The sequence below is a fragment of the Camelina sativa genome, chromosome 12 (assembly GCF_030686135.1).
Source record: "Camelina sativa cultivar CO46 ecotype springtype chromosome 12, ASM3068613v1".
NCBI classification, from domain to species: Eukaryota; Viridiplantae; Streptophyta; class Magnoliopsida; order Brassicales; family Brassicaceae; genus Camelina; species Camelina sativa.
Window position 1 is genome coordinate 4248544 of NC_141891.1, and position 25058 is coordinate 4273601.

At 36.8% G+C, this 25058-nt stretch overlaps 8 protein-coding genes, 1 non-coding gene and 1 pseudogene across 13 annotated transcripts; 4 read left to right on the forward strand and 6 right to left on the reverse strand.

Annotated features, from left to right (window-relative positions):
- Window positions 1-18: 18 nt before the first annotated feature.
- LOC104730117 (B3 domain-containing protein REM5-like) lies at window positions 19-2065 on the forward strand. 2 transcript variants are annotated; one of them, XM_010449224.3, is made up of 6 exons: window positions 19-239; window positions 335-611; window positions 692-816; window positions 913-1221; window positions 1293-1541; window positions 1624-2065. In XM_010449224.3, exons 1-6 carry the CDS (start codon window positions 156-158, stop codon window positions 1963-1965), a joined length of 1386 nt encoding a protein of 461 aa, XP_010447526.1. In that variant the 5' UTR covers window positions 19-155; the 3' UTR covers window positions 1966-2065. The 2 variants fall into 2 exon arrangements, with proteins under 2 accessions (XP_010447526.1, XP_010447525.1); XM_010449223.3 differs by having other exon boundaries at window positions 69-239; window positions 689-816.
- Window positions 2066-2434: 369 nt separating this feature from the next.
- LOC104730118 (B3 domain-containing protein REM7-like) lies at window positions 2435-3710 on the forward strand (annotated as a pseudogene).
- A 1231-nt stretch (window positions 3711-4941) lies between these two features.
- Window positions 4942-8711, reverse strand: LOC104730119 (ubiquitin carboxyl-terminal hydrolase 18). 2 transcript variants are annotated; one of them, XM_019233986.2, is made up of 12 exons: window positions 8510-8702; window positions 8295-8408; window positions 7664-7859; window positions 7490-7578; window positions 7301-7386; window positions 7048-7210; window positions 6828-6951; window positions 6376-6533; window positions 6204-6288; window positions 5906-6118; window positions 5758-5819; window positions 4942-5583 (listed from the first exon to the last, which is right to left on the reverse strand). In XM_019233986.2, the coding sequence occupies exons 1-12, from the start codon at window positions 8512-8514 to the stop codon at window positions 5076-5078; spliced, it is 1803 nt and encodes a 600-aa protein (XP_019089531.1). In that variant the 5' UTR covers window positions 8515-8702; the 3' UTR covers window positions 4942-5075. The 2 variants fall into 2 exon arrangements, with proteins under 2 accessions (XP_019089531.1, XP_010447529.1); XM_010449227.3 differs by having other exon boundaries at window positions 8295-8711.
- A 185-nt stretch (window positions 8712-8896) lies between these two features.
- On the reverse strand, window positions 8897-11192 carry LOC104730120 (B3 domain-containing protein REM8-like). 2 transcript variants are annotated; one of them, XM_010449228.3, is made up of 7 exons: window positions 10910-11192; window positions 10521-10815; window positions 10319-10443; window positions 9864-10214; window positions 9550-9792; window positions 9183-9465; window positions 8897-9084 (listed from the first exon to the last, which is right to left on the reverse strand). In XM_010449228.3, the coding sequence occupies exons 1-7, from the start codon at window positions 10973-10975 to the stop codon at window positions 9056-9058; spliced, it is 1392 nt and encodes a 463-aa protein (XP_010447530.1). In that variant the 5' UTR covers window positions 10976-11192; the 3' UTR covers window positions 8897-9055. The 2 variants fall into 2 exon arrangements, with proteins under 2 accessions (XP_010447530.1, XP_019089533.1); XM_019233988.2 differs by having other exon boundaries at window positions 10521-11030.
- A 1902-nt stretch (window positions 11193-13094) lies between these two features.
- On the reverse strand, window positions 13095-16221 carry LOC104733188 (B3 domain-containing protein REM8-like). Of its 2 annotated transcripts, none has more exons than XM_010452792.3 (10): window positions 16031-16199; window positions 15658-15952; window positions 15473-15582; window positions 15027-15383; window positions 14693-14938; window positions 14290-14608; window positions 14056-14192; window positions 13864-13958; window positions 13721-13798; window positions 13095-13627 (listed from the first exon to the last, which is right to left on the reverse strand). In XM_010452792.3, the coding sequence occupies exons 1-10, from the start codon at window positions 16088-16090 to the stop codon at window positions 13486-13488; spliced, it is 1839 nt and encodes a 612-aa protein (XP_010451094.1). In that variant the 5' UTR covers window positions 16091-16199; the 3' UTR covers window positions 13095-13485. The 2 variants fall into 2 exon arrangements, with proteins under 2 accessions (XP_010451094.1, XP_087335670.1); XM_087479544.1 differs by having other exon boundaries at window positions 13173-13627; window positions 16048-16221.
- A 215-nt stretch (window positions 16222-16436) lies between these two features.
- On the reverse strand, window positions 16437-16521 carry TRNAM-CAU (transfer RNA methionine (anticodon CAU)). Its single transcript is given in 2 exon segments — window positions 16437-16472; window positions 16484-16521. It is a non-coding gene; the product is annotated as a tRNA-Met (tRNA).
- A 359-nt stretch (window positions 16522-16880) lies between these two features.
- Window positions 16881-18494, reverse strand: LOC104733189 (small ribosomal subunit protein eS6z). Its single transcript, XM_010452793.2, has 6 exons — window positions 18394-18494; window positions 18241-18305; window positions 17943-18000; window positions 17739-17847; window positions 17368-17640; window positions 16881-17283 (listed from the first exon to the last, which is right to left on the reverse strand). The coding sequence occupies exons 1-6, from the start codon at window positions 18397-18399 to the stop codon at window positions 17042-17044; spliced, it is 753 nt and encodes a 250-aa protein (XP_010451095.2). The 5' UTR covers window positions 18400-18494; the 3' UTR covers window positions 16881-17041.
- Window positions 18495-18933: 439 nt separating this feature from the next.
- On the forward strand, window positions 18934-20748 carry LOC104730122 (indole glucosinolate O-methyltransferase 4-like). Its single transcript, XM_010449230.3, has 4 exons — window positions 18934-19634; window positions 19774-20084; window positions 20198-20262; window positions 20358-20748. The coding sequence occupies exons 1-4, from the start codon at window positions 19171-19173 to the stop codon at window positions 20655-20657; spliced, it is 1140 nt and encodes a 379-aa protein (XP_010447532.1). The 5' UTR covers window positions 18934-19170; the 3' UTR covers window positions 20658-20748.
- A 389-nt stretch (window positions 20749-21137) lies between these two features.
- On the forward strand, window positions 21138-22810 carry LOC104730123 (indole glucosinolate O-methyltransferase 4-like). Its single transcript, XM_087478187.1, has 4 exons — window positions 21138-21718; window positions 21877-22191; window positions 22283-22347; window positions 22433-22810. The coding sequence occupies exons 1-4, from the start codon at window positions 21253-21255 to the stop codon at window positions 22730-22732; spliced, it is 1146 nt and encodes a 381-aa protein (XP_087334313.1). The 5' UTR covers window positions 21138-21252; the 3' UTR covers window positions 22733-22810.
- A 242-nt stretch (window positions 22811-23052) lies between these two features.
- LOC104733190 (small ribosomal subunit protein eS6y-like) lies at window positions 23053-24216 on the reverse strand. Its single transcript, XM_087478188.1, has 4 exons — window positions 24076-24216; window positions 23925-23989; window positions 23591-23654; window positions 23053-23504 (listed from the first exon to the last, which is right to left on the reverse strand). Exons 1-4 carry the CDS (start codon window positions 24079-24081, stop codon window positions 23403-23405), a joined length of 237 nt encoding a protein of 78 aa, XP_087334314.1. The 5' UTR covers window positions 24082-24216; the 3' UTR covers window positions 23053-23402.
- Between the last annotated feature and the right edge of the window lie 842 nt (window positions 24217-25058).

The window sequence follows — 25058 nt, forward strand, 5'->3', positions numbered from 1 at the left end:
TCAAATAAAATCAACAACATGAAAGGAGTTAAAAAAATATATATTTTCACCTTTTGCATTATTGGACCAAAATATGAAAGTAGAAGTAAAGCATTCTTAAGAGAAGCCACTTCTCCCAAGAACAAAAATTTGGATTTTCTTTGAAGTGGTCGGCAATGGAGAATCCATCATCATCACTCTTCTCTCCAAAAAACCCACACTTCTTCCAGCCTCTTCTTCCTGGTTTCAAGAGCCAAATCGTACGTAATAATAATCTCTCTGTTTCTGTCTTCCTCAACATATATGTAAATGTAGACTACTAGACTCAGTTGTCAGTTGTATTCGTTTGTTACAGAAAATCCATGTGAAGTTCTTCTCCAAACACATCAAGGGAAAGCAAGAGGGCAAGATTGTAAAACTGAGATCAGATTCTTGGCAAGGAACATGGAAAATTAAGATGGAAGGCCATACGCTCACCAACGGCTGGAAAGAGTTCGTGGAGGCACATGATCTTCGAGTCGGTGATTTCGTAGTCTTTAGACACGAAAGGGACATGTTGTTCCACGTCACTGCGTTTGAACCTAGTTGCTGTGAGGTCCAATACGCACAGTCCCTTAGCCACAACGAAATTGGTATAAGAAAGTCTTTATTCAATGAACATTTATCTAGACTCTCTTTTCTATTTTTGAACCGTTAGATTTCTGCACAGCAGGGGAATCTTCAAGAAAGGAGAAAGAAATTGAGGAGAATGTGAAAACAGAACCTGATCTGTTTTCATCAGATCTAACATGTTTTAGCCAATCTGTGACGGCTTCAAACCTATCAAGAGACTTCTTGGTTAGTTTAGTTATATACTATTAGGGTTTTATATCTCGAGTTTAGGGTTTAAAGCATGTGTGAGTGTATATATTAGTTGATGAATGACTGATGCAGGGTGTGCCCAGAGATGTCGCAAGGCGATACGGTTTAGACAAAGGAAGGCATGAGGTAGTTTTGATGAACGAAGAAGGGAAGTCTTGGGAATCAGAAGTAAAGAGTTACAAGTCTGGTCAGGTTTTTATCTTCGGAGGTTGGAAAAGTCTCTGCACAGAAAATAGATTAGAAGTTGGAGATCCTTTCACATTTAAACTGCTCCACAACGCGGAAAGGCTTGTGTTTCTGCTCTGCAGCCGTACAGAGGCTGGACCAAACCGGTTTGTGAAGTTAACTCCTACACCTAACAGTCTTCACCTTGGTAAACAGGTGAGTGTTGTGGGAACTCAATTCTACCCGGTTGGTTGAACACTGTTTATGTAATCTTGAATATTTTGCAGCAACTACCGGTAAGTTTCATGAGAGAGAACATGCTCGATAAGCCAGGGAATATAATCCTGGTGGACAAAGACAAAGTCGAGTGGTTGATGAAGCTTGAGTGTTATCGCAAAGGGAGTAGAATGATGATGTATATTAGCAGTAATGGTTGGAAAAGTTTCTGTGCAGCGAATGAAGTAGGCGCAGGGGAGTCTCTAACTTTGGAGTTGATCCGAGGAGGGACAAGTCCTTTGCTTATGTTCGTCTCCAAGGTTAGTGTGAACATCAAAATAGCTTGCAATCTTCTTTTTGAACTTTCTTAGTTGGTGTTACTAAAGAAATACTTGTATTCAGATGGAGCTATCACCAGTTGAAGCAGAGGCTCGGCCGCACAAGAGAGCTCGAGTCCAAATATGGAGTAAGGAGAGTGAAAGATTGAAGCATGACGTGAGGCAGAAGATAGCTGCAGAGGGAGAACCTTCTCGTCGCACTCGGTCGTCTAGCAAGTCTACTGGTGATCAAGAAAATCCGCAGCACACGCAATCTTGCTCTATCTTAGATCATCTGCCTAAGGTGAGACAGAGCATTGAAGAAACTTTAACTAGCATCAGACGGTTTCGGGCTAAACTCGAGACAAAGGAACAGACTCTGGAAGCTTTGTTACACGAAATCGAAAACTACCAAGTTATGATGTGAAACCTAAATATACGGTTGTATGGAGCTTTAGTTTGGAATTTGGAACTCTCCCACGTAATAACAACATCTCGCTAGGATTCCATCGTTGAAACAGAGGCTACAGAAGATATTAGCCACCAACATTGAGTTGATATAAATGACACTCTGCTTCAGCTACTGCAAAAGCCATAATATTATAATACTACTAGATTATATTAGTCCAAATGTACTAATATAAAAGAAAGAAAAAAGAAGTATGCTGCCCACTCAGTAAACGAGGTCACTTACCACCAAAAAGAACAAAAAGGAGTGAGACATTTAGAATGAAAGAGAATAAAAGGAGTCACACACTCACACTCATTAAAACAGGTTAGCTGGAGCTTTCATTAATAAAGAGGAGCCGTGCAAGGATTACCAAAAGACACTCATTAACTTAGACTTGAGTCGAACGGTTTTGGTTTTGTTTTCTTGGAAGCTCTTTAAAAAAAAAATCCTTTGAACAATGGCGGATCCAGTTCTTCAACCTCCTACAAACCCTCATTTCTTCCAGCCTCTTCTTCCCGGCTTCGACTCCTACCTCGTACTCTGACTCTGACTCTCTTACGATTATAGCTTATTATAAGAGATGGTTTCGTTTTAAAAACTCTTTTGCATGTTGTTACAGACCATCCCTGTGAAGTTTTTCTCGGTATACTTAGAAGGAAGAAACGAAGGAAAGACAGCGGAGCTAAGATCCGACGCGTCTGAGATAAGTTGGAAAGTTGAGATGGAAGGTCAGAGACTCACCGTCGGCTGGAAAGAGTTCGCCACCGCGCATGATCTCCGAGTCGGAGATGTTATCGTTTTCAGACACGATGGAGCTTTAGTGTTCCACGTCACTTGTTTTGGACCCAGTTGCTGTGAGATTCAACATGTACAATCTTGTGACGACAACGATGATGATGATGATGAGCAAGAAAACATCAGTAAGTTGTGCTCTGTTTTTATCTTCCCATGGAATTTACCTTTTGGTTATGAAGATTTAAAACGTTTTTCTTGTTGTGATATTCAGGAAACTTGTCGATGAAGCAGAGTCTTAAAACAGAACCAGAGTCTTCACTAGACGAAGACAAAGATTACATGGGTAAGGCAATGTATAAATGAGTGTTGAACTCTTGAATTGTTGGTGTTTCAAGAACATCTACAAGGTCTAACTTGTCCAAATTTTATGAAAACAGGAAAGCTTCCGAGAAAAAAACACGTGAAGAAGAGGATTCCTGAAGCAAAAGCAAAGTCTTTTTCATCAGACCCGTCTTGTTTCGTTGCACTTGTATCAGATTCGAACATAAGAAGGGATACAATGGTTGGTACCTCAGATCTACTGTTGATTCCTTTTGAGAGCCTTAAAAGTTGTTAAATATGTTTTATGTTTTTTTACTTTGCAGTTTCTTCCAAAAAGGTTTTATGATTCCGGTAGTCTGACTAAAGGAAGTAACCAGATTGTTCTAATGGATGAAGGAATGGTTGAAGGAGTAAAGACATGGACGCTATTTCTGAAGTTTAGAAACTCCAGTGGAACGTTTTACATGAGGGGTGGCTGGAGAAGTTTCTGCCATGAGAAGGAGCTTAAACCTGGAGATACTGTCACGTTTAAACTAGAGAGCAAAAACATGAAAAGGCCTCTTCTTCGTTTCTCCACTGCAGAACTAAAGCGTGTTTCCACTAAAGATTGCAACAAAGGAAAGAGAAACAAATCTGGTGACAGTAGTGAAAAAGTTCCATCATCACCATCGTCAGTAAGTGAAGGCCGATTTGTGACACTAACTCCCACACCATACGGTCTCAAAAATGGTAAACTTGTAAGTTAAAACAACTCTCTTGGAGGAGTTTTGTTCCTTTGGTTTTGGTTATCAAGTAATGCTTTATGGATTTGCACATAGCGTAAGTTTATTGCCTTCCTTTGTGTGCAGCGTCTTCCAGTGAAATTCATTAAGGTTAACGGAATGGAAAACCTAGAAAGGAAGAAGATGACTCTGTTGGACAAGCATGGAAAAAAGTGGCCAGTGAATTTAGTCATGGAAAAGGGAAATACACAGACGCGTTTGGGTTTAGGGTTAAAAGAATTTTTCAAGGCTAATGGCATTAAGGCAAATGAATCTTTAGTGTTTGAGTTGGTTTGGGAAGACAAGACAACTCTTCCTATACTTCAACTCTGCTCCAATACCAAGACTTGCCCTGTTATAGTGAACTCGTAACCTAAGCAGTATGAATCCAATGTCTAGTTAGGTAAGAGTTAACTGTGTCTGTATTTGTCAGCAACATATGTCACCTACTTTAAGGGTCTTGAAAACAAGTATTAATTTCTACATATTATCAGCCTTTAGTACCATGAGTCAAGTAATGTAATCTGCAGTACTATTGTACGGTAAAATTTATAAGTTTTCTGCATAACAATATTTATATAAGTTCTATGTATAATCCATTGCATCAACCCTTACGACCTCCCTACAACATTCAAAAGTCATTAAAGATGGTGATGATGATTCTTGTTGTCATACATACATCTTTAATATTTTGCATGGCTGCTGCTTCTAGTGTCATACCATTGAACTCTCAACTAACTCTATTTCTGTACCCTTAGGATTGTACCAATTGATTCCTAACATCTCTAGCTATTAAAGATGCAAAGGAAATAAAGAAACAGAGTATTTTTCACACAAAAAAAAAGAAACAGAGTATGAATTAAAAAGTACAATAAAGTAATAAATAGAATAAACAGATCGGGTTATCGTGCAGTTTGAACCGATGGGTTCAAGAAAGTCCTCCTATTGAGCTCTCATAATTAAAAGGAGCCATGAAAGACTAAAGCTTCACCATAAATTTAAGAAGGTAGAAGTAGAGAGGATTACCAAATTGGATTTTGATTTGGGGTTTAAGGTTTAGCAGTTATCACACTTGGTTTTTGATATGTATACATAAGTCATGTATGGAAACGGAAGGATGCAAACAATTTGGCAATTCACCAGTAACAACATTACTATTCTATGTATAATCACCCTTTAGAACCACATATAAGTCATTGTGTAATAGTATCTGCATCACTATTGTAAGCTACAAGCTCTGTTGATTTTCAAATGTTGTAAGATTCTACATTATTGAGCGTCCATCATCTCGGTATCCATATCTCTTACCGGAGGCTTGGATTTTGTACAGACCAATGGAGTTGAAGTTGTAGGGTCTGAACAAGAATAGACAGCCTGATATTTTACCTCTGGATCTTTGTTCCCATTTGCTGCATCCTCTCGATGATCTGTTGCAGAGTCATCATCATTTGAAGGGTTTGACTCGGAATCCAATGTATCAACCCTTTCAACCTCACTACAACATTCAGAGGTCACTACTGATGGTGGTGATGATGATGATAATGGTGACGGTGATGATGATGATGATGATGATGGTGACGATGCTGATGATGACGATGATTCTTGTTCGCACTCAGGGTCTTCAATGGTTGCATGGATGCTGCTTCTGTTTTCAATAGCTCCTACCATCGAACTCTCAACTAACTCTTCTAGGCAAGGTTCTGTGTCCAATACGTCTGTATTCCTCTCCTCTTGAACTTCTGATCTGAGACATGATGATGACGACCGAGCTTGAATCCTGCATGACATATGAAACTCACTAGCTCAACAACCTCAGTCTGTTTAGATATACATCATATTCAATCAATTTACTCAACTCATAATGGTGAAATAAACAGTCTCAATCTTGTGGTTATACATTAATTTACACGGATATAGCTGAACAACAAAAGACAGGAGGAGAGAAGCTTACCTGCTGTAGAGGAGCATATAAGCTCTTTGAGAAAGGACATCTTCTAATTCAACACTTTCTATCTGTGAGTATTTTTAAACAGGGTTAGATAGAAGATCCGTCAAAATTACATGCTAACAAGAAGAGAGGAAATTAAATTGAGTGTTACCTCAGAATCATCTATTCTATACCAGTTTCCGCAAAAATCCTTAATGTAGCATATGTAATGGCCGAAGAATGATGCATTCAGCATATCTAAATGAACAATCACTGCATAGAGTTTATAAACATCTGATCCTTCTCCACCTTCACTCATGTAAGGATTAAGATCCAATGTCTCGGGAAAACTTATTCTTTTGTTCAGTTTTCCGTATCTTCCTCCCTGTACATAATTTCACAGATGTATTCCACTATAGACAACTATTCCCACAAGAATTTAGTAATAGGTAGGGGAATGCCACACAAACCTGATATCTTTTTAAGGCAATGGTAAGAATATTTGGAGCTAGCCGAATTGTAAGACGCTTACATGCCTTTACATAGTCACTACACCTGTTAAGAAACATAGTCAATTTGTCAACTAATCAACTACCACACTGCTTAAGAAACATAGCTTCTTTTTGGATTTGATTAAAATACCTATCGCAATTGTACATATTATCTCCTTGAAGCCACTCTACGGCTGTAAATTGATCAAGACATTCCTCCAAAGACACCGCACCCCCATGCATCTCAACGATTAGATCCATTATATTTTCATACTGGTCAGAAACATGATTGCAAACAGTACACTGAACCTGGAAAGTTGAAAATGCAGAAAATCAGGAAAAAAGCTCAACAGAGAGAGGAACATTAGAAAGGATCTTGATCTTTTTTTAATCTACTGGAAACAAGTTCTATATATTCTCAATGGAGGCAGCACGCTAAGAAGTAACATGTTGAAATCTAACATTCAAAAAGAAAACAAGTAAAGAATATGTATAACAGGGGAATTTCCTAAGATCCCAATCATTCTAGAGAATAGAAATCCATCTATTGGCAATTCAAGAAATATCAGATGAACGTAAGATATTGAGATCAGGACATATCACCTGTGATTGGAGGAGACCTCCAAATATATACTGAATAAGTGTTGTTTCTTGAGAACGAGGAGGCACTATTTTTTCTCCACCGAATTCGTCAAGGCAAACAGACTGCATCATATCAATCGCATACCTGAAAGTATGTGAATTGTCTAAATCCATCAGTTGGGAGATTCACAGACTAAACACCACTAGTAATTTGCTATTTTCATGAGTAAGAGATACTGACCTCATGAACTCATGAGCATCCTCTTGTCTTCCATACCCAAGAGTTCCACCAATATTAGTTAACCGTGAAATAATGTTCATTGGTGAAAAAGGGAACCGACTTTGACTCGCTCTCTCAACATGGGTTTGAAATTCACAGAAGAAGCACCAATCGTTGCGCATACCTGTCAAACAAAACATAGAATCAAAGCTTGAAACGCATACAGAAAGAAGTTTGAAGCATTAATACAAAAATGAAAAGAAAGAAGTTCTACATTCGCTCTTGTGGCCTTTCTCCAGCAGATATGCAACAAGAGGACGTGTCCAGGAAAGGCATTGTAGTATAACATTGGCAAAACAACTGAAAGAGAATAAAGTAAGTTATCTTGAACGGAGAAAAAAACAAACTCAACTCATCTCAATTGATGCTTGAAAGCTACATTGAAAAACATATGAACACAAACCTGTTTCCACAATTCATGAGCCCACAGGGAGCCAATTCTGGATTGTCCCAGTTAAAATATCTAACAAATTCTTCATATGGGAAAAGAACCTGAAGAAAGTTGCAAAACAAAAATAAAATTCAGAATTCCACAATGACTCCATCAAGAGATTGTTAATAGGAGAGAACGCATTACTTCTCTAAGCTTAAGGATACTCTTGCTTCTCCCCTGATCAGGAACCAGCGCAATATCAGAAGCAGATATATTCCCAAACGGAGAAGCTCTGAACCTTAAGCCATTCTTTGCAAATGAGGTTAAGGTAGTAATCCCATCATCCCTGCACTTTCTTTGATGACCCGAACTCCAATCTGAACTTTGGCACTCTGCTGAGCTGATAACAAAACAAAGCATACAGACGAAGGAGCTCAACTAAACCAACTTTAAAACACAAGGTGATCCAAGATAATCCAAACTTGAGCTCATATAAGTAAAGTTCCCAAAAGAAGTATCTAAGCAACAACTTCCAAACCCATGATTCTTCTATTGAAAAGGTCAAGACTTTTGAAAGAATTACATATCCCAAATGCACTAAATTAACATAAAACCACAAAGTGATCCAATATAATCCAAACTATCTGAGTTCATATAAGCTAAATTCACAAAGGTTTCTCTAACAAACAACTTCCAAACCCATAATTCTTCTATCAAAAAGCTCAAGACTTAAAAAAGAATAACATATCACAAGCTCACAGAAAACATTAATATCTCCAACACTAAAGCAATCTTTCAATTCCCAGTAAAGAGATTGATGAATTTGAGGGCATACCAGTATCGAACGGATTTGCAGCGAGAGCACTTCTCGCTAGAAAATGACTCAGTATCCACCGGAAAGAATTCCCTGTCGAAACCTCCGGCGGCGGCGGCTCCGATGTCGAAGTACCTAGCAGCGGTGTTTCTGAGAAAGTAAAAAACACCAACGGCGAGGAAAAATAGAGTGGCAATGAGGCGAGTGAAGACAGAAAGATCCACCGGAAAACCAACCTCATGCATCTAATTGGCTTGTCGGAATCATCGATCTCTCCTTTCTTCTGTGTGTATCTCTTTTATATATTTCAAGAATTCACTCTTTTTTTTTGTCTTTTCTTGTGTTACCGCTTCATTGATTTTGTTACTTAGTAGAGAAGACAGTGTTTGATGAGTCTGTGTTTCTACATTGGGTTTGGACCTTCTCCAATCCAAATTTAAAGATTGGCCCTTTATGCTTCTTTTTTATGTTTTCCTGTTATCAACTAATGATTTATTTGTCCTTGTTTATCTCGCAATATTTCCTTTTTTGGCTGCGATTAGGTTTACTTGTCTCTCTCTTACAAAAAAAAAGTGATACAATTCTTTGTTTAAAGTTTTTTTTTTTTGTGACCAAAATAGAAAAGTCTTAATTAAAGAAACCGAAGCAATTACATAGAATAAAACAGAAAAGTCTAACTACAGCTTGAACAATTACATAGAATAAAACAGAGATATCAAAAACTCTTCACTTTTACATTTTTGATTAAGCTTCATTGTTAGTTGAAGATCTTGTCTAATTGTCTAGTAGTTCCCATTGTCTTCTCCTCTCTCTGTACCATATTCCAAATTGTTAGAAAATTGAGTAAAGTCAAAATAAAAAAAACTACAAGATTGATGTAAGAATAACGTATCGGATAAGAGATCATACCCAATTTGTTGATATCCTGCAATGAATCTTGTAGTTCCTGTTCCTTTGTCTCGAGCTCTGTCAGAAAACGTCTGATACTAGTTAAGGTATCTACAACGGTCTCTTTCACCTTAGCCACCTGATCTTTGACAGAGCAAGGTTGCGTTTGCTGTACGTTTCCTTGATTACCACTGGATTTGTTAGATTCTCGAGATGGTTCTCCCTTGTCTGTTTCCTGTTCCCCATTTTGGATTCGAGCTTTCTTGCGGATCCCATCCTCTGCTTCGAATGTTGGTTTCGCCATCTGAAAACAAGTCGTTATTTTGATTAACTTCAACTTAGCAAAACCTAAAACGTGGATCGCAAGCCATTTGACGTTCTGACTAACCTTAGAACAGAACTTGAGAAAAGGACTTGTCCCTCCTCTGAGCAACTCCAAAGTCATTGACTCCCCTGCGCCTACTTCATTTGCGGCACAAAAACTTTTCCAATCATGACGACCATAAATAGTCATCGCTCCTCTACTATCAACTTTAAGCTTCATCAACCACTCAACTTTGTCTTTGTCCATCAGAATTATCTTCCCCGACTTGTTGAGCATATTGGCTCTACTAAAACATTTCCCTAGATACTGCAAAAGATTCAAAATTAAAAAAAAGAATGGGTTGAATAAACCTGAGATAGAGGTTTCTAAAAACTCACCTGTTTACCATTCTCAAGGCTGTATTGTGTAGGAGTTAACGTCACAAACAGGTTTTCTCCGGTTTGGTTATTATCTGCGGACCGAATCTTCTTCTTCCTATCCACCTTTGACCGGCTGCAGAGCTGGAACACAGGCGTGCTCGCATTTTGCAGGAGTTTAAATGTGCAAGAGTCTCCGACTTTTAATTTATTTTCGCTGCAGAGACTTGTCCAACCTCCACAAATGAAAACCTGACCAGACATATTACTCTTGACTTTTGATTCCCATGACTTCCCTTCTTCATTCCTCAAAACTATCTCATGCATTCCTTTGTCTAAACCGTTTCGTTTTGCGAAATCTTTGGGCAGAGTCTGCATCAGTCATCAAATTGGATTGAGACTTATATACACTCACACATTTCTGACCTATAAATAAACATAATAGCAACAAAGAAGAATCCGCTAATCTGACTAACCACTTGATTTAGTGATATGTTTGAACGCGTCACGGTTTGGCTAAAACAATTGAGATCTGATGAAGATTGATCAGATTCCTTTTGCACATTCTCCTCAACTTCCTTCTCGGGTCTTGGAGATATTTCTGAATTAGAAAAATGAAAACGTTTTAAGAAATAGCCAAGAGTCTCAATAAATGTAAATTTATAGATTCAATCATACCAATATCATCACTCTCTTCGCCTTCTTCATGGCTGGTAGACTGTGAGTATTGGATCTCACAACAGTGAGGTCCTAAAGCAATGACATGGAAAAACATGTCTCCTTCGTGTCTAAAGACAACTAAATCACCGATCCGAAGATCATGTGCCTCCACGAACTCTTTCCAACCTTCGGTGAGTATATTGTCATCCATCTTCACTTCCCATGTTCTCTTCGACGCATCTGATTGCAACTTCACAGTCTTGCCCTCGTGTTTTGCCTCGATGTGCTCGGAAAAGAACTTCACAGGAATTTTCTGCAACAGAGAGAAACAGAACCATGAGACTAATACTCTATATATGTTCATGCATGCAGATTGAGAGAAAGACAAAGATAGAGAGTTTGCGGACGAGGTGGCTCTGGAATCCGTTAAGAAGAGGCTGGAAGAAGTGTTGGTTAGTTGATGCATTCGCCATTCTGATCAGTGATCACTTCAACCAAGCGTAAGGTTTTCTCAGACTCAATGTAACAAAATACAAAAGAGATTATTGTCACTGCACTATATAGTGATATACACCCTTTCACGATAAATCAATTGAAAAGACAATTTTCTTTAAAGTTAGGAAATTTTATAGATTAATTTTAAAAAGTAACTAATGAGTTGTAGCACCACAATTATTTAGACAGTTCTCTGTCACACCAAACAGTTTCCTATAACTATAAACCTATACTCTCTTTGTCTATAAATAGTGTTATTTTACATTTTCAATGCACTATTTTATATTTCCAATACATCTTTTACATTAGTTTTTTTATTTTTACTTTTAATCTATGACTAAATTAACTCATTAAATATTTATTAAATAAATGCACATATATACATTTTAATATTTTTTTAATTTATGTGAAATGTGTCTGACTTATTTAAGTGGTAGACAAAAAAAAATATGAACCAATAGTAATTATAAAGATTTAATGATTTTCTTGAAAGACTTAAATTAACTTCAAATTTCAAAAATTTGTAGATATACTCCCCTTTTTAATATAATAATGACTTTTTAGAATTTTCACACATACTCCCACTGACACACAAAACAACATTGATCATTTACTCACACTGACACATAAAACAATTTCCTATAACTATTAACCAATAATAATTATTTAAATTTAAATATTCTAAATTAATGATTTTCTAAAAATATTCAAAATTCTTTCAAGCTTCAAATTTCTATAGTATTAAATATACTCCCACTATTTTCATAATAATAATTTTTAGAATTTTTACATAAACCAAAAAAACAATTAATAAGCTGTTTATAATTAATACTAAGTTTTAACTGTGACTACTACAACTAGATCCAAAATGCTAAACATTGGCAACAAAGATTTGAAGACACTCTCAGTTTCTTTGGACACCAAGATCAAATAACCAAACAATTGTTGTTCTTGCCAAAACTGCTATTACTGATCCTCAGCTTCTTCTACCATATTTTAGAATTTTTACATAAACTAAAAGAAAAACAATTATCAAGTTATAACTGTATTATTTATTTACCGTAAACATATCCCACAACTACATGTACAATAATAATAAAACAAAAGAATATATACGGTTGTGTTTTATAATCGTTATCTATGACAAATATTATTTTTATTTAATCTTACGGCAGCAGCAGCTTCAATGTCGAAGTACTTGACGAGTTTCTGAAACAGTACAGCGAGTGGAGACAGAGTCAGAAAAGAAAAGATCCACCAAAACCAACCTCATTCATCTATCCACCTTTTCCATATTTCAAGTATTCACTTTTCTTTTTATCTTTTTTACTATCACCGCTTCATTGATTTCGTAACTTTTAGAAAAGATTAAGGATTTATTGGATTAAGGATTTTAATAGATTTTAATTAACCCAGGACATTAGTGGATTTAAAAGTCTAATGCATTTGTGTGGACTTTATAATGCATATAAGGTGGATTTGAAAGTCATTGATAATGTATTTTTGGTGATTGTTATGGATTTTTTTTTAAAGTTATTGTTAGAAAAAAATATATATATATATCCATAAACTGTGTTATACACCAAAATTATATTAAATTAATAACACCCAGACTTTTACACATGTCATGGAAAACTTGAATTAAAGTTTATTTGTTTTCAATCCAGATTTTTGATGTAATTAAAGAACCTAGATGTCATGAACCCAAAAAAGAAAAAGTAAAGAACACAAAAAAAATCTCAAAAATAACACAGATCTGATGAATAAGTGTAATTATATACAAAAAGTTTGAGGAGGAAGAAACAGAGATTGAACCCAGAAAAAAAAAGTGTGATTATATCATAAACCAAAAAAAAAAGTTATAGATCATGAACCCAGAAAAAAAAAGTTAAAGAACACAAAAAAAAAATTCTCAAAAATAATACAGATCTAATGAATAAATGTGATTATATAAAAGAATTGAAAAAAAAAATCAAACAATAATATATCAAAGGCTAAAGATCCATCTAGAGAGAGGAGAAGAAAATGAAATGATTGAGAAAAGTGTGGTATTGTGTTTGTTCATATTTTAGAAGCAAAGTACGTTGAAATCTAAAATCACACAAAATCCAGTAGATATTGAATAACACTAGATTTTAATGGATTTTTTAAAATACCTAATTGAATAACACATGATTCTCAAATACATCAAACTCCTTTAAAAACCACAATCCAATAAGGGTTCTATGTTGGGTTTGGGCCTTCTACAATGCAATTTAAATATTAGACCTTTATGCTTCTTTTTTTGGGCTTTTATCAACTACGTTATTTTGTCCTTATCTTGCAATATTTCATTTTTTTTTTTACACAAAATAAACAATAGAAGAAAAAAATCAAGCTAGTTCTCCATGACCAATGATGATGACTATCTCCATCTAACACATTCACCGCGAAGCAACTCACCGGTTTTGCTTCTCACTGTTTATTTTGCAGGACTAGCGGTTTGGGCTCACTTCGACATCATCATACTCTTCCTTGAACCGGGACTCTCGTTGCTGATGATGGAATCTTTCTTATTGGTTCCATAGTACTCCTTAACCCTTGATTCTATTGTTTCCAACACCCGATCACCGTACTCTCTTACTTTGTCCCTGGAAGAATGTTTAAAGATACAAACCATCATCAAACAATCTTTGGGTTTTTCGTTTGAAGACACAGGTTTTGAAAGCAAAAAAAGTACTTACTCCCCAAGGCCATTTATTCCTAGGAGTTCCTCTTTGGTTCTCGGAATTTGTCTGCTTATCTGATGAATCATTGAATTCCTGCCACCACAAACAGAGTAAGTACAGAACTTGGAATGACAAGTGGAATGGCGTTTCGGACATACATGAATATATGATATCCCATGACACCATCAGGGGCTTCTTTGACAAGATCTGAACGAAGCTTCCTCAAGGCTATAAATATGTTGTTGGAAAGATTCTATAAAGAAAGATCAACGAACCAACATCAGCTATTTAGAATGGTTGATTAATGTCAACAAGAAAAGAAGAGAATGAAGTACTACAAAGAGATGTACCAAAACTTTTGGAGGACCATATTCTGTTGGAAGTACTGGAAGAGTAAATCGCTTCTCAGATGTTGGCGGACCTTTAACTGAGGTTTCCCCGGGTTTACTTGAAGATGATGTTTTATTCCCATTGTCCTCTCCTCTCTCTGCGCCATCATAAAAACTTATAAGGAAACTGAGTAGAGCCTAAATTTAAAAGTAAATTTGCTACTATTTAAAACAGATCAAAAGTACAAATCATACCTAGGTTGTCGATTTCCTGCAATGAAATTGCTAGCTTCTGTTCCGTTGTCTCGAGTTCTGCCATAAACCTTTTTACACTAGTTAAAGCATCCACAACGCTCTGTTTCACCTTAGCCACCTGATTTGAGACAGAGCAAGCTTGCGTATGCTGCAAGTTTTCTTGATTACCACTGGATTTGTGAGATGCTCGAGAGGGTTCTCCTAATTCCTCAGCTGCCTTCTCTCTCATCTCAACATTCGGTTGAGTCTCCTGGCTCCATCTTTGGACTCGAGCTCTCTTGTGTTCCCGAACCTCTGCTTCAACTGGTGGTTGTTCCGTCTGTAAACAAGCCGTTATTTGATTAACTTCAACTTAGTAAAACCTAAAACGTGGAATGCAAGCTACTTTGACATTCTTACTAACCTTTGAGACGAACTTGAGCAAAGGACTTTTCCCTCCTCGGATCAACTCCAAAGTAAGAGACTCCCCTGCACCTATTTCATTGGCGGCACAGAAACTTTTCCAACCATTGCCACTAATAATATACATCAAACGAGAACGTTTGTCAACCTTAAGCTTCATCGGCCATTCAGCTCTGTTTTTGTCCACCAGAATGATCTTCCCCGGATTGATGAGTCTGTTCTTTCTCGTGAAACTTGCCGGTAGATGCTGCAACATATTCAGAATTAAAACAAAACAAAAATCAATGCACTGAAAAGAAAAGAAAAAACTCGAGATTGAGGTTTCAAAAAGTCACCTGTTTACCAAGGTGAAGGCTGCTTGGTGTAAGAGTTAACTTCACAAACCGGTTTCCTCCAGTTTTGCTATCTATGCAACCTTCCGCGGACTGGATTCTCCTCTCCGACATTATACGGCTGCAGAGCTGAAACACAGGCGTTTCCGCTGTGTTTGGGAGCAGTCTAAATGTGCAAGAATCTCCAACTTCTAGTTTATTTTCGCTGCAGAGACTTGTCCAACCTCCATTAATGAAAACCTGACCAGAAATATTACTCTTTACTTTTGAATCCCATGACTTCCCTTCTTCATTCCTCAAAACTATCTCATGCATTCGTTTGTCTAAACCGTTTCGTCTTGCGAAATCTTTGGGCAGAGTCTGCATCAGTCATCAAATTGCATTGGGGGATAAAATTCATGAAAATATAACATCAAAATAACAACAAAGAAACTGCTGATCTTACTAACCACTTTATCTCTTGATAGGTTTGAATCTGTCACAGATAGGCTAAAACAGTTCAGATCAGAATCTGTGTTCACATTCTCCTCAACTTGCTTCTCAGATCTCGAAGGTATTTCTGAATAAGAAAATGAAACGTTTCATAGAATAGAAAAGAGTCGCAATAAATGTAAATGCACATTTTGAACCATACCAGTTTCGTTACTCTCTTCGTCTTCTTCATGGTAGTGAGGCTGTGCGTATTGAATCTCACAGCAACTAGATCCTAAAACAGTGACATGGAACAACATGTCTCCTTCGTGTCTAAATACGACGAAGTCACCAACTCGAAGGTCATGTGCCTCGACGAAATGTTTCCAACCTTCGGTTAGTCTATGGCCTTCCATCTTCACTTTCCATGTTTTCTCTGACGCATCTGATACCAAATTTACACTTCTTCCCTCGTGTTTCCCGACGATGTGCTGGGAGAAGAACTTGACAGGAATGTTCTGCAACAAAGAAACAGAACACTGAGACTATATGTTCATAAAAGATTTGGAGATAGATAGAAATAAAGATAGCTTTACAAGGTGGTTCTGGAAACCGGGAATAAGAGGCTGGAAGAAGTGTGATTTTGTTGGAGACATCGCATTTGCTATTTCCAATCACTTCAACAAACCCAAAAGAGAGATTGTTGTCTATCTCTTCAGACCTTTCCCCTTCTCTTCTTTTGCGTTTCCTTTTCTATTTCATTTCACTTTATCACTTCACTTCTTCTGGTTGACAATAAATGAAGTGAGAAGACTTAAATCTCTTCCAAGTTTCAAGATACATTTTAAAAACCACACAAAGATAAAGCCTAACTAAATTGAATTTTAATCGCTTTTTATACTTTCAAAGTCGTAAATCTGATAATTAAGCAAAAAGGGTGTGTGCGACGTAAGTAAAAAAAATCTTTCCGGATAGTTTAAAAAGATAAAGGAAAAAAGGAAATGGGATGAGAGAGGCTCGAACTCTCGACCTCAGGATCACTCAGTAGCTATGAGACCTACGCGCTAGCCAACTGCGCCACCACCCCATTGATGTTTTCTAAGTGTATTGATATTTTATAAATGTTTCTTTCTCTTTAAACTCTCGAACATAAACAAATCGTCATCAAAGTTCTCTGTTAAAGGGAAGCTTGAGTTGCAAACCCAGACAATGCTAGCAATACAGCAACGACACTCCAACGAGCAAACAGTGCTTGCATTCTCTCAGCTAAAAAGTAGCAGACTCCATCCACTACTCCATTAATTCCATTGTCAGACAAAGTATTAGACATTCTTACCGCCCATTCTTGTGTTAAGCATTATGTCTGACTGATATCAACTGATCAAATTTGAATGAGCAATTTAGTAAAACCTTGACCGAAAACAGGTAAAGAGAAACAACAACAAATTTGAGTTTAAAATGGTCTTCAACTAAAAGCATGAAGCAAGAAACACAAGCCCAAAAGTGATGGAACAACAGTATGAACTCGAACTAACTTTTAGATTGCCAGAGAAAAAAAAGAGAACAAAACTAGAAATGTGACATGTTTGATTTGATTCTCAAGCTTTTTAAGCAGTAACAGAGGGCTTGGCGGCAGCAGAAGAGAGTCTAGACCTCTTCTTTGCCAAACTCTCACTCCTCCTGTCACGCTGTTCCTTCAACCTTGAGGCAAGAAGCTTCTGGTACTCAGCAGCATCAGAATTAGCCTTGGCAATCTTCTTCTTCTTGTCAGCGATTCTGGCTCTCTTCCTCTGAAGAGTCAAAGGAGTCACAAGCCTCTGGATCTTAGGGGCTTTGCTCACTTCCTTGCCTGTCAAAAAAAACACAAATTTTCAGAGACCATTATATAACAAGACTGTTTTGAGATTGATTTTGAGTGTGTTTTGTCTCTCACCCTTCTTGTTGGTGAACTTGCGGCGGTAAGTGTTGACGTAGGTCCTCACATCATCTTCCTTCTTGAGGTTAAACAATTTACGGATCTTTGAGGCTCTCTTAGGTCCCCTCATCCTTGGCTTCTCGGTATCAGTAAGCCCGGGAAGATCGTTGTCACCTTTCTTCACAATGACAAGGTTAAGAACAGAGAGGTCAGGGCTCACAATGCAACCACGAACAGACTTCCTTCTCCTCTCACCAGTCCTCCTTCCATGTCCTCTGAAGCAAGGAGTACCTACCACCAAGCCATTACATAACAATGTAAATCCAAATCCACCACAAACACAATATAGATGTAAACGTGTATAAGAAGATGCAAGTTTGATTAATTACCTCGGTGAAGCAAAAGACGAACACGTCCTGGAGTCAAAACTCCCTGCTTCATTGGGAAACCTTGCTTGTCGCAACCACCCATGATCTTAAAAACGTAACCCTTGAACTCCTGAAATAACATTTCATTAAAACCACAATTTCAATCATCTGTAACGATAAAAACATAATCAAGAGATCAAATTAAGATAAATGAAATCTGCGGACCTCGCCTAACGCATCTCCACTGACTTCTTGAGAGAGTCTCTTGTCGAAAAACGCACGTCTGCATCAACATAAGCCAAACTCAATACTAACTATATAATCTAGACATGTCTCTGAGCAGATACAAAGCTTAACTCGAAGACGACGAAAATTTCTAGAGCAATTCGGGACATTTTTTGTATCCTAAAGCTACCAATTTCACAAGTGATATCTACAAGCATGAATCAACAGATCTAGAGAGCCTATCACGAAATCTACAAAAATGAGTAAAGATGAAGAAGAGAAGAGCAAAAAATCTTACAGTTTCTGGTCATCGTCGATCTCGAGCTTCTTCTGGCAACCAGTGGTTGGATTTGCAATGTTGAACTAACACACAGAAACATAAAAAGGATAAGCAAAACGAGAGACGAGAGACAATAAACGAAAATGGAGAACTCTGTTCGCCGTCACATACCTTCATCTTCTCAGGCGCTTAGGGTTTCTGAGCTAGCGAGAGTAGCAAATTTATACGGAGAAGTAAGGTTTATTTGGTTTCTTTTTATGGGCCGTCCTGTCCACTTATGGGCCAATTGGCCCGTTTATCTTTTTTGTTTTCGTTTAGTTTGATGGATTAATAAAATCAAATAGAAAAACATGGTGTAATTTCTCGGTCTTATCAGTATATTTTATTATTTTTAGTTCAGAATATTTTAAATCAAAATTTTATATTTTGTTACATTCTTACGAATTATCTTACATTGCTTGAATTCGTCTGCCAAGTTTAAGACAAACTTAATTACACACATAGACGTACGAAAAAAATGTAATTGATATATTAATTATATATGCCTCTCTGAATTGTACTCACTTCCTTCGTTTGCCTAATATCACCCAAACCAACCAAGAAGCTTAATCCCTAACAGTTTTTATGCGATTAGGTTTGCTACTAATAGCCTCCACTGGGAACCACGTCTTCATAGATTATCACGTAGGTTGATCAGCTAGACATAGAGTTAGTTATATTAGTATTAGACTGATATCCAGATAATGCTTTCGCTAATCACCTTGAAAGAAAAAAAAAAAAAAAAAAAACATTAGGCAAAATTATGTAGTCAGGCATGGGTCACAAATCAACAAGTCGGTACAGTTGGTTCGAGATTTCTCCCTATAAAATGGCGCACTAAGTTTAACTGTTGAAACCATCCGATCTTCCCTTCTCTACCTTCTTCAATTTTTCAACCAACAAACAACAATGACAAACCATCTGCTCTTAACCACTTACCCTACACCGGGTCTAACCCAAGAAAAAGAACAAGTTGAGAAAGAAATGATGACCATGCAAGCTTTGAGGATAACGAACTCATTGGCTTTTCCTATGGTTTTCAAAGCTGCCTTGGAGCTTGGCGTCCTCGACACTATTGTTGCCGTTGGCGACGACGTATGGCTCTCAGCTTCGGATATAGCTTTTGCTCTCCCTACCAAGCCCACCAATCCAGAGGCGCCAATGTTGTTAGACCGTATGTTACGGTTACTCGCGAGCCACTCGATATTGAAGTGTCGTATAGTTGAAACCGGAGAAAACGATCGAATCCGAAAGACCCAGAGGGTATATGCAGCTGAACCAGTTTGCACATTTTTCTTAAACCGTGGTGACGACTCGGGTTCTCTCATGTCCTTGTTCAAGGTGCACCAAAGCGAAGTCTTTTTCAAAACTTGGTACGTACCTCATTATTTGCATATCAGCCAAATTACTAGTTAATCCTCAGTTATAACAAACCGGCTTATAACCTTATTATTAAACCAATCTGCAAAAAAGTACACGTCCATTCAGTGAAAAATTGAAGATTTGTTACAGGACACATCTAAAGGATATGATTCAAGAAGAAAAAGATGCATTCAGCTCTGCTCATGGCATGAAACTCTTCGAATACATTGGGTTGGACGAACAATTCGCTGGTATGTTTAACCAGGCAATGTCAGAAACTTCTAGCATGGTCATGAAGAAAATTTTAGAAGTTTACAAAGGATTCAAAGATGTAAATACTTTAGTTGATATCGGAGGAGGACTTGGCACCACACTAAATCTTGTCACTTGCAAGTATCCTCAAATTAAGGGTATCAATTTCGACTTAGCAGGGGTTTTAGCCACTGCTCCTTTGTATCCAGGTACAACAGTAGATCATTAGTCTGAAATGTTGAAAATTGAAGTGTGTTTTCCAAAAAATAATTAAAAATGTACTTTTTCAGTTTTATTAATTCCTACTAAAAAAATCTTATAGGAGTGGAGCATGTATCCGGAGATATGTTTATCGAAGTTCCAAAAGGGGATGTAATCTTCATGAAAGTAAGTTATATATACTGCATTTAAATGAAAAAGGCTAATTACTTTTATGATTTAAACAGTTCATTCACAAATTAAGTTGGATAAATTGCTGGCAGTGGATATTATATGACTGGAACGACGAAGATTGTGTAAAGATACTAAGAAACTGTTGGAAGAGTCTTCCGGAAAAGGGAAAAGTGGTAATGGTTGACATGGTTACACCAACAGAACCAAAGAGTGACGACTATTTCTCTAACATAGTCTTTGGCATGGACATGGTGATGTTAACACAATGCTCGGGTGGTAAAGAGAGGTCATTTTCTCAGTTTGAAGCTTTGGCTTCTGCTTCGGGTTTTCATAAATGTGAAATAGCTGCTCTCGCTTACACATTTTCTGTTATCGAATTCCACAAATAAATTCAAGAGTTTACAACGAAGACACTAATAAGCAATACTTATTTCGTGGGAGGAGATTATTTACTAAAATAAACGTTTATATTTTGTTACATTCTTACGAATTATCTTACATTGCTGGAATTCGTCTACCAAGTTTAAGATAAACTTAATTACACACATAGACGTACGAAAAAAATGTAATTGATATATTAATTATATATATATATATATATATATATATATGCCTCTCTGAATTGTACTCACTTATTTCGTTTGCCTAATATCACCCAAACCAACCAAGAATCTTAATCCCTAACAGTTTTTATGCGATTAGGTTTGCTACTAATAGCCTCCACTGGGAATAGGGTTAGTTATATTATTAGACTGATTGATATCCAGATAATGCTTTCGCTAATCACCTTGAAAAGAAAAAAAAAACATTAGGCATATTATGTAGTCAGGCATGGGTCACCAAATCAATAAGTCAGCACACTTGGTTCGAGATTTCTGCCTATAAAATGGCGCACTAAGTTTAACTGTTGAAACCATCCTATCTTCCCATCCTATCTTCCCATCTCTGCCTTCTTCAGTTTTTCAACCAACAAACAAAACAACAATGACAAACCATCTGCCCTTAACCACTTACCCTACACCGGGTCTAACCCAAGAAAAAGAACAAGTTGACGCAGAAATGATGAGCTTGCAAGCGTTGAGGATCACGAACTCATTGGCTTTTCCTATGGTTTTCAAAGCTGCCTTGGAGCTTGGCGTCCTCGACACTATTGTTGCCGTTGGCGACGACATATGGCTCTCGTCTTCCGAGATAGCTTTTGCTCTCCCTACCAAGCCCACCAACACCAACCCAGAGGCGCCAATGTTGCTGGACCGGATGTTACGGTTACTCGCCAGCCACTCGATATTGAAGTGTCGTATAGTTGAATCCGGAGAAAACGATCTAATCAGAACGACCCAAAGGGTATATGCAGCTGAACCGGTTTGCACGTTTTTCTTAAACCGTCGTGACGACTCGGGTTCTCTCCTGTCCTTGTTCATGTTGCTCCAAAGCCAAGTCTTTTTCAAAACTTGGTACGTACCAAATTATTTGCATATTTGCCAAATTAGTAGTTGATTCTCATTTGTATCAAACGGGCTAATTAGTAACCTTTTTTTTATTAAACCAATATGCGATAAAAGTACTATATACACGACATTTTCAATGAACAATTGAAGAATTAATGTTACTGGACACATCTGAAGGATGTGATACAAGATGAAAAAGACGCATTCAGTTCTGCCCATGGCATGGGACTCTACGAGTTCATTAGGATGGACGAACAATTCGCTGGTATGTTTAACAAGGCAATGTCAGAATCTTCTACCATGATCATGAAGAAGATTTTAGAAGTTTACGAAGGATTCAAAAATGTGAATACTTTAGTTGATATCGGAGGAGGGCTTGGCACCATAATGAACCTTGTTACTTCCAAGTATCCTCAAATAAAGGGTATCAATTTCGATTTAGCTGCAATTATAGCCACTGCTCCTGTTTATCCAGGTAAATTTCAACAAATAGAAAAACTGAGTGGTGTTTTCCATAACCTCTTCATTGATATAATTTGATTTAGTCCTACTTAAATCTGTTGTAGGAGTGGAGCATGTATCGGGAGATATGTTTATAGATGTTCCAAAAGGAGATGCAATCTTCTTGAGAGTAAGTGACATTTGAATGAAAAGGTTAATGAATATATAAACTATATATTTACAAACTAATTATGATATGGGTAAAATGTTGGTAGCGGATATTACGTGACTGGAACGACAAAGATTGTGTAAAGATACTAACAAACTGTTGGAAGAGCCTCCCAGACAAGGGAAAAGTGATAATAGTTGACATGGTTGCACCATCAGAACCAAAGACTGACGACATTTTCTCTAACATTGTCTTCGGTACGGACATGCTGATGTTAACACAATGTTCGGGTGGTGAAGTGAGGTCATTTCTTCAGTTTGAAGCTTTAGCCTTTGCTTCGGGGTTTCATAAATGTGAAATGAGTGGTCTTGCTTATACGTATTCTGTTATCGAATTTCACAAATAGATTCAGAGTTTTAGAAAAAAGAAATTTTAAATTTTAAAAAAAAAATTTCGTGTGAGGGAGATTATGAACTACATAAAATGTTTTACTTCATGATTTATTTTTATAATCTTTGTAATGAAGATTTGTGGTAATGGTTGTTTGTTTTTCTTTCAAATTGTAAGATGTTTGTATTATAATAAGAAAGTATAATTTCATATTTTCATATATGGTGGCATGTTGGGAGAAAAAGAGATATAATTTCATAAAGCGGTTACTTTTTTTTTTTTTTTCATAAAGCGGTTACTTGTTCTATAACTAAATTAGATTTGGAAGATGGTTGCTACTTGCTAATATTGGTTCAATCAGAAACGAAACTTAAATTTGTATTATTGAACACAGAATACGACAATCCAAGTGAACTGCCTCCAACTTGAGCTTGCTCGCCATTAACATGTCTCTCTCAGACTTTTACTCTACTCGTCCAGAATCTCGGACCAGGCTTCTTCCTAACTCTGCCGACTCAAGGGACGATGTTGTTGGCGCTGCAGCAGCTGGTATGTTATCTCTTTAATGATTTAATAGTTGCTATACGTAATCGTGAAAGGCAAATGAAAGCAAAATATTTCGTTTGTTTCTGTTTTGCGTTTCCACGTTACTATATATTATAAAATCTAAAAAGGGTTTATATAGTTCAGACATGTGAATTTTCCTTCTGAGTCAAAACTGCCTGCTTCATTGTGAAACCTTGCTTATCACAACCACCCATAATCTTTAAAACGTAACCCATTAACTCCTGCAATAACATTTCAGAATATTATGATTCCATCATCTGTTTAAAAGAGATAAAATCACAATCAAAGATAGACGAAATCTGTGCACCTCGCCCAACGCATCTCCACTGACTTCTTTAGAGAGTTTCTTGACTCTCTTGTCGAACGCACGTCTGCATCAACATAAGCCAAGCTGATCAATACTATATATTATAATCTATACATGTTTTTGAGCAGATACGAAGCTTAACTTTGTATTAATATTTAACATATATAGACGAAGAACATAGGAAAATATATAGAGCAATTCGCGACATTTTTTTGTAACCTAAGAGCTACTAATTTCACAGTGATATCTACAAGCATGAATCAACAGATCTATAGAACCTATCGCGAAATCTACAAAAATGAGTAAAGATGAATACAAGAGAGCAAAATCTTACAGTTTCTGGTCATCGACGATCTCGAGCTTCTTCTGGCAACCAGTGGTTGGATTTGCAATGTGGAACTAAAACACAGAAACATGAGAATATAAGCAAAACAAGAGACGAGAAACGAAGTAGTAAAATGTAGACTCTGCTCGCCGTCACATACCTTCATCTTCTCAGGCGCTTAGGGTTTCTGAGCTAGCGAGAGTAGCAAATTCATACGAAGAGGCAAGGTTTATTCGGTTTCTTTTTATGGGCCGTTTTCCCACTTATGGGCCGTTTGGCCCATTTATCTTTTTTTCTTCTTCTTAATTTGATGAAATATACCAAAATTAAAAAACCCATACTTACATAATTTTGAGTTCAAAGTATTGTAAAAACAAAATTTTAATATTTTGCATTGCTAAGATACGTCTTAAAAAATTAAGATTAACTTAATTCAACACATAGACCTAAGAAAGAAAGTTGTAAACTCAGTTTTGTTTTGGTTTTGAATGATCGGATTTATTTTATCTTATTAGTCCGCCCTAATAATAGAATTTTGTAGACAAAAAGTGTGAACAAAAAAAGAAGAAAAAGAATTAGAGCTTTAATAAATTGTATGATTGATTAATTAATCCGTTACATCCGAACGAAAGAGAGGAAAATATAAATATAACTACATATTGAACAAAATTTCTTCTAAACCCAAAACAGAGGTTACAAAGATGTCTTTATTTTCATACTTAAACTTGATTAGTACTTGAGTCTCACGATGATGTTTTATGCCTATCGTTTTCTCCTCCCTGTGTGCCAACGGCTTTGTCAATCGACGTCTATGGTTCAGCAATTTTTAGACGAGAAATAATGTTTTAGTTTAGTTTCATTTTGATGGACGTAAAAAGAAAGAGTTGAACACGTTCCAAGATTTGAAAATAAAAAACGAAATCAACTGGAAAGTTATAATCTTGCTGAAATCCTTCAACCATCCCCTCGTTGATATATCTGACCACTTGGATATGTTCTGGTCATCCGACACACTATGTCACTACGCCTAACAAATTATAATTAAGGTTTGGTTATACCATATGCTGTATCTTGTGTCATTAATTAAAGTATCATCCTTTAGCTCATTGATATAGTATTAGTTATATCTGCCTCTCTGGTGTC

Coding starts and splice junctions, on each gene's coding strand:
- LOC104730117 (XM_010449223.3), top strand. CDS start 156: ATGGAGAATCCATCATCATCACTCTTCTCTCCAAAAAACCCACACTTC. Junction 817..912: donor ACCTATCAAGAGACTTCTTG/GTTAGTTTAGTT, acceptor TGACTGATGCAG/GGTGTGCCCAGAGATGTCGC. Junction 1,222..1,292: donor GTCTTCACCTTGGTAAACAG/GTGAGTGTTGTG, acceptor AATATTTTGCAG/CAACTACCGGTAAGTTTCAT.
- LOC104730119 (XM_010449227.3), bottom strand. CDS start 8,518: ATGCATGAGGTTGGTTTTCCGGTGGATCTTTCTGTCTTCACTCGCCTC. Junction 6,289..6,375: donor AATATGTACAATTGCGATAG/GTATTTTAATCA, acceptor GTTTCTTAACAG/GTGTAGTGACTATGTAAAGG. Junction 5,820..5,905: donor ATAGAATAGATGATTCTGAG/GTAACACTCAAT, acceptor AAATACTCACAG/ATAGAAAGTGTTGAATTAGA.
- LOC104730120 (XM_019233988.2), bottom strand. CDS start 10,968: ATGCATCAACTAACCAACACTTCTTCCAGCCTCTTCTTAACGGATTCC. Junction 10,215..10,318: donor ACATATCACTAAATCAAGTG/GTTAGTCAGATT, acceptor TGACTGATGCAG/ACTCTGCCCAAAGATTTCGC. Junction 9,793..9,863: donor GCCTTGAGAATGGTAAACAG/GTGAGTTTTTAG, acceptor AATCTTTTGCAG/TATCTAGGGAAATGTTTTAG.
- LOC104733188 (XM_010452792.3), bottom strand. CDS start 16,090: ATGTCTCCAACAAAATCACACTTCTTCCAGCCTCTTATTCCCGGTTTC. Junction 15,384..15,472: donor ACCTATCAAGAGATAAAGTG/GTTAGTAAGATC, acceptor TGACTGATGCAG/ACTCTGCCCAAAGATTTCGC. Junction 13,628..13,720: donor GGAATAAATGGCCTTGGGGA/GTAAGTACTTTT, acceptor ACATTCTTCCAG/GGACAAAGTAAGAGAGTACG.
- LOC104733189 (XM_010452793.2), bottom strand. Junction 17,848..17,942: donor GTGGAGATGCGTTAGGCGAG/GTCCGCAGATTT, acceptor ATGTTATTTCAG/GAGTTCAAGGGTTACGTTTT. Junction 17,641..17,738: donor TCGTCTTTTGCTTCACCGAG/GTAATTAATCAA, acceptor GCTTGGTGGTAG/GTACTCCTTGCTTCAGAGGA.
- LOC104730122 (XM_010449230.3), top strand. CDS start 19,171: ATGACAAACCATCTGCTCTTAACCACTTACCCTACACCGGGTCTAACC. Junction 20,085..20,197: donor CACTGCTCCTTTGTATCCAG/GTACAACAGTAG, acceptor AAAATCTTATAG/GAGTGGAGCATGTATCCGGA. Junction 20,263..20,357: donor GGGATGTAATCTTCATGAAA/GTAAGTTATATA, acceptor AATTGCTGGCAG/TGGATATTATATGACTGGAA.
- LOC104730123 (XM_087478187.1), top strand. CDS start 21,253: ATGACAAACCATCTGCCCTTAACCACTTACCCTACACCGGGTCTAACC. Junction 21,719..21,876: donor AAGCCAAGTCTTTTTCAAAA/CTTGGTACGTAC, acceptor AGAATTAATGTT/ACTGGACACATCTGAAGGAT. Junction 22,192..22,282: donor CACTGCTCCTGTTTATCCAG/GTAAATTTCAAC, acceptor AATCTGTTGTAG/GAGTGGAGCATGTATCGGGA.
- LOC104733190 (XM_087478188.1), bottom strand. Junction 23,655..23,924: donor ATCGTCGATGACCAGAAACT/GTAAGATTTTGC, acceptor ATGTTGATGCAG/ACGTGCGTTCGACAAGAGAG. Junction 23,505..23,590: donor GTGGAGATGCGTTGGGCGAG/GTGCACAGATTT, acceptor ATGTTATTGCAG/GAGTTAATGGGTTACGTTTT.